Consider the following 6,647-nt stretch of genomic DNA (forward strand, 5'->3'; position numbering starts at 1 on the left):
GGGAGCTTGGACCCCAAGGTGAGGCCGGTCAGGGGGGCTGTAGGAACTGGACTGTGCTTCCAGGCGACTCGAGGATTACATCAGAGGGCTGAGTGGAGGCCCTTTCTATGTCACCCTTTGCACCTAGACCCCACAGCTCTTCTGGCCCTCATTCAGAGGTACTTTAGTGTGTGCAGAGACCAGTGGCTCAAGGCAGCCCACCCTGCTGGTGAAGGACAGAGGTTTCAGCCGCAAACCCAGAGACCAAACAGCTCCTCCTGGTTTCCTGGGCCGCGGCTGGTACTCTTGGACAGAAAGCGTCCTCAAAAGTTTCCATAAACAGTCACTGTGATTCTAGTCACTTTACTTCATACGGCCTTTATTTTGTATTACAGCAAATACACAGCCTTAAGAGGTCAGCCCGCTTCTCTCTAAAGGACTGCACAGTAACTGTCTTAGGGGTTGAGTGCTAGGTGGCCTCTCAGTCAGCTATCAACCCTGCCAGAGAGCACGAACCCACCCCCACCGTATGTAGACGGATGAGCACAACTGTGTCCAGAGAGCTTCCAAGAACAGTCTGTGGGCCAGGTTTGACCCACCGACTGTATAATTTGCTGATCCTCACCATTAACCATTACAGATATTTTGGGAAAACCTACATGGAACATAACCTTTGCAGTCACAATAAGGTCACTCACAGGTTGATGAATTCCAGCCAAGCATCTCCAGCTGAGCAACTCAGGCTGGTCTAAGGCTCTAATTGGCTGCTTTTGATTCCCTAACTTGGTTTTTAAAAAAGGAAAAGGAAAGTTGTTCCTGAAAAAAGCCATTCTTAATCTGGGGTTGCGGATGGGTTATATTTGAATGCTTTAGTTCCAGGTGATGGATACCTATGCAAACAGTCATAAGCAAAATAGGGATTTTCTCGGCCTATGTTAAGTGGACCAGTTTCAGGCATGGCTGGATCAAGGGGCCCAAACAGTCCTGGTTCTGTGTGGTTTCTTCACCTCTTGGCTCTGCTTCACTTGGAGTCCTAGGTTTGGACATAGGCAGGCCTTCTCTGTGTGGTGGGAAAGATGGCTGCTAGCAATTGGTAATCCAAGAGGAAGAGAGATACGGTTTTTTAAACCGATGCTTGTGGAAAGATTCTGATTGGCTCTGCCTGGGTCACGGGCCTACTCTTGGACCAATGGCCGTGTCCAGCTGTCGTTCTGTGATTGCCCAGTCTGGGCCACGAGTCGAGATGTGTAGCAAGGGGACGGGCAGGCGGCAGCGGTGGTGCTAGGCTGCCCTGAATGCATAACCTACCACGACCGTGTCTAGTGGGTGAAGGGTCGTTCCCTGAAAGAAGAGATTCGGGCTGAAGAAAACAGGTCCACAGCAGCAGGGAAAGCACTAGGGCTTGGTGACAAAAACGTTAGAGGACTCGAGTTCTGATGTTCATAAATGTGCTCGTGAGCCGAGTACAGTGTTAGATGAGTATGCTGTCCTGGGTGTGGGGGATGCAGTGTCTTCCTTGCCCCTGATGGGCCTGGTTTGGAGCACTGCAGCAGGAATAAGGTGCTTCCTGTCCCGCGGAAGGTGGGGGTGGGGAGGAGCGTGTGTAGACTGCCGCCTTGAGCTGCCTGGATCCCACCGCAGGAGTCGGGGTCTGGAGTGGAGGGTACTGCAACGTGGGCAGTGAGGTTCAGGGCAGCCCGCCGCCCAGGCCGACAGAGCCCACGGAAGCCCCCTGGGTCAGGGCACAGGGTACAGGAGGTGCACAAACAAGGGGTCCTGACCTGGAGGCTTGGCATCTCAGCAGGAAGAGGACCGCTACAGGCTGATGCTCAGTCGCAGTGACAGTGAGAACATAGCCAGTAACTACTTCCGGCCCAAGCGGGCCAGCCAGATCCTCGGCACGGACCCCATGAAGAGCCTGGGTGAGCGTCCCGCCCGCCTCCTGCCCTCCAGCCCCTCCCTGAGCGCTCTGGAGTCACACAGGCCGGGCCAGGAACCCCTTTCCTTCTCTGAGCCTGTTCCCTCCGCTGTAAACTGAGGAGCGCTGCCTCCTCCTGTGATCAGTGAGACGAGGTGGGGAGTGCCTCCCATCTCCTGCCCCCTCCATTTCCCGGGGGGCAAAGTGCTAAGTTGGCTCCTCTATCTTCCTGACACACAGGCCCCAGCCTGGGCTTGCCCAGGACTCAGTCAGTTCCTCACCAGCTTCCTCAAATGACAACTTATTCCCGAAGCAGGGCAATCAGGACCACAAAAGCAAAACAACGCTTTTTCAAGCAAGGGTCCAAAGCCACTTTGCTCTTAAAACTAAAACCAAAGACACTGAGCTTCCAATCCAATACCAATTAAAAAGCAAACCTCAGACCTGTCCTGAGGTTATTTGAGAGACAGAGTGGGCGGAGGTGAGGAAGGAGAGGAAAGCTGGACCGTGAAGAAACTCACATCAGATGAGTACCTGGCATCATGCCCATGTTGCAGATGAGGAAACCGAGGCTCAGAGAGGAGAAGCAGCTCCCTAAGGTTACCTTCCTACGAAGTGACAGAGCAGGGTTTTGCAGCAGGCTTGTCTGGCTTGACACCCCAGGCTGCACAGTTTGAGGCTTGAAAATTCACGTACCCAGCCCAGACCCTTTGGGCAGAGATGGAGTGCTGGGCCCAAGGCCTCAGCCAGAGCAGCTCTCAGAGCTTTGGGTCCCAGGGCCTCTGGCTGGGGCGGGGGGACCACACTCTGTACCCAACACCCAATCTCTCCTCTCCACCCCCCCGCATCCTGGCTAATAGCGCGTCTCCCTTCTGTGCTTTTCCGCAGCACACCACAGCTCACCACCAGGCCTCAGCTCCCCGCTCGGCGGCGGCTCCACCATCCCACCCGCCCAGGCCCCCGAAATGCCCCAGCCTCGGCCCTTCCGTCTCGAGTCCCTCGACATCCCCTTCACCAAGGCCAAGCGTAAGAAAAGCAAAAGCAGCTTTGGCGGTGAGCCTCTGTGAACACACTGCCAGCTGCCGCCCTGCCCTTGGGCTCCCGTGAGATCGCCTGGCCCCCCAGGGCAGCTCCAGCCAGGCTTCCTCCCGCCTGCCTTCCACAGTGATCGGGGCACCCAAGGGGGCCTGTCCCTGGGGAAGGCACACTCCCCTCCCTGCTACCCAGAGAGCCCACTCTGCCCAGGGTGTGAGCCCCTCGGAGCCTGGACCATCCTTGGAGACACTCGCTTTCCACGCCACATCAGTGTTCCCATTGGCCTGCCACCGTGCCCACCAGTGCAGTTCCATGCCTCCATGGGTTCAGAAACCTCAGCTCTGCCTCCAGGCCTTCATCAGCATCCCACAGAGTGCCGGCGGCTTCCACGTGGATCAAGCTCAGCACCTTGGCAGTTGAACCCTCTTCCTCTGTCCCGTAGGCCCCACTTGGTGGGGAAGCCCTGTGGGGCGGGCCCAGGGTCCTGGAGCAGCTGGTCTGCAGCCCAGGGGAGGCCATTCCACATTAAGCTGCTCTAATAAACTGCCTTTTACTGACAAACTGCCCTTCTACGATCGTCAGACAGCGTCCCCGCGGCCCCTCCCTGGCCTCCTTGGGGAAGCTCTTTTGGCACGGGGGTTCTTTTATGTATGTGTGTACGTTTGTGTTTACTTTTGGCTGTGCTGGGTCTTCACTGCTGCACACGGGCTCTCTCTCTCTCCCTAGCTGGGGTGAGCGGAGGCTCCTCTTTGTTGCGATGCACAGGCTTCTTACTGTGGTGACTTCGGTAGCGGCGCAGGGCTCTGGGCGTACAGGCTTCGGCAGTTGTGGTTCATGGGCTTAGTGGCTCTGTGGCATCTTCCTGGACCAGGGATCTGTCCAGTGTCCCCTACATTGGCAGTCCGATTCTTAACCACTGAGCCACCGGGGAAGCCTGGAGCAGGGGTTCTTAACAGCCTGCAGGCTCCAGGTCTCTGCAGCTCCCTGCAATTTTGAGTATAAATGCAGCTTTTTCAGCAGAGAGCATATAAATGTGAACCGTTGTTAGATTCTCGAAGGATCTGTGACCCAGGAGAGCAGACTCCTTGTTTCGGAAAATAGGGGCCACATCTGTCTGAGGTCCAGAGAAGACCCAGGTCTTGATGCTCGCAGGGGCTGTGTTGGAACTGTGTGTGCTAACATCACTAGAAATGAATCCAGGCCATCCCAGTTGCCTAAGACTGACCCATCCCCTTGCCCATGACTGAGGGGCCCACAGTCTGAGGGAAAAGGCTTTGGTGCTGTCCTGAGCCTCATTTCACGCTGAGCATCTGTGAAATGGGGATAATACCAACCCCACAGGATTACTGTGAAGGTTAAATGAGATAAGTGTATAGAGTTCTTTGTGCGATCTCCAGGGGATCTTCCCAACCCAGGGATGGATCCCAGGTCTCCCACATTGCAGGCGGATTCTTTACCAGCTGAGCCACCAGGGAAGCCCAAGAATACTGGAGTGGGTAGCCTATCCCTTCTCCAGCAGATCTTCCTGACCCAGGAATCGAACTGGGTCTCCTGCCTTGCAGGCGGATTCTTTACCAACGGAGCTATCAGGGAAGCCCTCACAGGGTTATTGTGAAGGTTAAACGAGATAGTGTGTAGAGTTCCTGCTGCGTAGCAGGTGCTGTTAGTTCTCCAGTCCACCCTTTCATATTGTGTATTAACTACTGTGGTACCTGCCCCAAGCTACTTGCCTGGGCCAAGGAGCTCATGTTCTGGAGAAGCCAGGGCGGAAGGTGCTTAGGAAGCCCTGAGATCAGCCTAAGGGGAGGCAGGCTGCAGTGCACCCTTTGAGCAAGAGGATGCAAAATCAGGTCTGTATGGGGAACAGAGTGCCCTTGTGAAGGAAGCAGCAGCGGGTGGGGCTACCACAAAGGACGAAGAAGATCCCTTAAGATGGGAATGTGGGGAGAGGGTTCCTGGTAGAGGGAACAAAAGGCAGGAGGTGGGAAGATCAAGGTATGTAAAAGGTGGGAGGAGACCTGTTCCATGGAAGCCCTGAGCAGGGACCGAGAGGAGATAAAGCTGCCAAGATGAGTTTAGGTGCAGACATGCTTGGAGAGCCTCTGGGTTCTGTGAGCTGTGGCCAACTGCTCAGTGACTGCCTACACCATTGGGTCTGAGTGAGAAGTGGACTCATGTGGTGGCATCGTGGGCCAAAGGGCAGGAGGGCTGGGCTGTGGCGCAGGAGTTCAGGGTGCAGTCAATGGGGATGGAGGGCAGGACTGGTTGAGGAGAAGCACAGAGGGAGGTTTTGACTTTTGCCCCCACGTTCTTGGTTCCGTGGACAAATAGAATACATCAGAAAAGAATGGCTGCCTTCTCTCCACAGTTACCTTCGCCATTCACTCCAGGACTGGGGCTGAGCCCTAGAGAATGGCTAAGTCCTGGAGATGCTTGTGGTCGCTTTTACTTAGACCCGTGGCGCTCTGAGGAGAGCTGGCTGCCGCCTGTCAGTTCAGAAGGGGTGTGGGGCCAGCAGAGCTGAGTGGAGGCTCAGCCTGGCTCTGCATTACGCACTTTCGAAATCTGGCTAGTCCTCCCAAGAGCCCAGGCTGTTCCAAAGACACAGATAAGGAGGGCCACGCCTCCCCATTTCTAGTGCCAGCCTAGGACAGCGGCCTGGACACAAGAGAAACTGAAGTCCGTCAGTCGTGTCCGACTCTCTGTGACCGCATGTACTGCAGCCCGCCAGACTCCTCTGTCCATGGGGATTCTCCAGGAAAGGTTACTGGAGTGGGTTGCCATTTCCTTCTCCAGATCCTCCTGACCTAGGTTACAAACCTGGGTCTCCTGCTGTAGGTGGATTCTTTACCGACGGAGCTACAAGGGAAGCCCCATAAAGTTACCCTGAAAGTCGCTCAGCCGTGTCCAACTCTGCGACTCCATGGACTGCAGCCCGCCGGGCTCTTCTGTCCATGGAAGTCTCCAGGCAAGAATACTGGAAAGTGAAAGTGAAAGTGAAGTCGCTCAGTCGTGTCCGACTCTTTGCGACCCCATGGACTGTAGCCCACCAGGCTCCTCCCTCCATGGGATTCTCCAGGCAAGAGTACTGGAGTGGGTTGCCATTTCCTTCTCCAGGGGATCTTCCCGACCCAGGGATCGAACCCTGGTCTCCTTCATTCCAGGCACACACTTTACCCTCTGAGCCACCAGGGAAGAATACTGGAGTAAGTTGCAATTTCCTTCTCCTGGGGAATCTTCCCGACCCAGGGATCGAACCCTGGTCTCCTGCACTGCAGGCACACTCTACCCTCTGAGCCACCAGGAGAAGCAGCCTGAAAACCGGAGAAGCGCCCAAGTTACAGGGCTGGTGCGAGCATGCGCCCAGCTAGCGATTCTGAATGTTCGCCCAGTCCACACGGCCTCATCAGGCCGGGTGGGCCGGCCCCGCGCCCGTGAGCAGCGGGAGAGATTCCGGCCCTCTTCCCGCAGCCCCCACGCCCGTGACCAGTCCCCGGCCTTTTTCCAACCACCTCCCCCCTTGGAGACAGTGGAGGTGGGGCCTGGCTCCAGTCGCACCTGTCCCGGGTCAGCTAACCTCCGGCCCGGACCCTGACCGGGACGCCGCGGCCCAAACCAGGGCCAATCGGAAGAGGAGGTAGGAGCCGGCGGGGACTCTGGCGGGAGCCGGCAACGGGCGGAACCCAAGGGCTCTCCGTCCTACTGATTGGCCGCG

At 56.4% G+C, this 6,647-nt stretch overlaps 1 protein-coding gene across 1 annotated transcript in view; it reads left to right on the forward strand.

The window, feature by feature from the left end:
• KIF17 (kinesin family member 17) overlaps window positions 1-2,964 on the forward strand; it is a 50,792-nt gene extending 47,828 nt beyond the window's left edge. The window contains exons 15-16 of the mRNA XM_052635459.1: window positions 1,784-1,901; window positions 2,786-2,964. Of these exons, the coding sequence (XP_052491419.1) occupies window positions 1,784-1,901; window positions 2,786-2,964 (297 nt within the window). The remainder of the gene's footprint in view (window positions 1-1,783; window positions 1,902-2,785) is intronic.
• The last annotated feature ends 3,683 nt before the right edge of the window (window positions 2,965-6,647 follow it).

This window comes from Budorcas taxicolor, chromosome 2, assembly GCF_023091745.1.
Source record: "Budorcas taxicolor isolate Tak-1 chromosome 2, Takin1.1, whole genome shotgun sequence".
Taxonomy (NCBI): Eukaryota; Metazoa; Chordata; class Mammalia; order Artiodactyla; family Bovidae; genus Budorcas; species Budorcas taxicolor.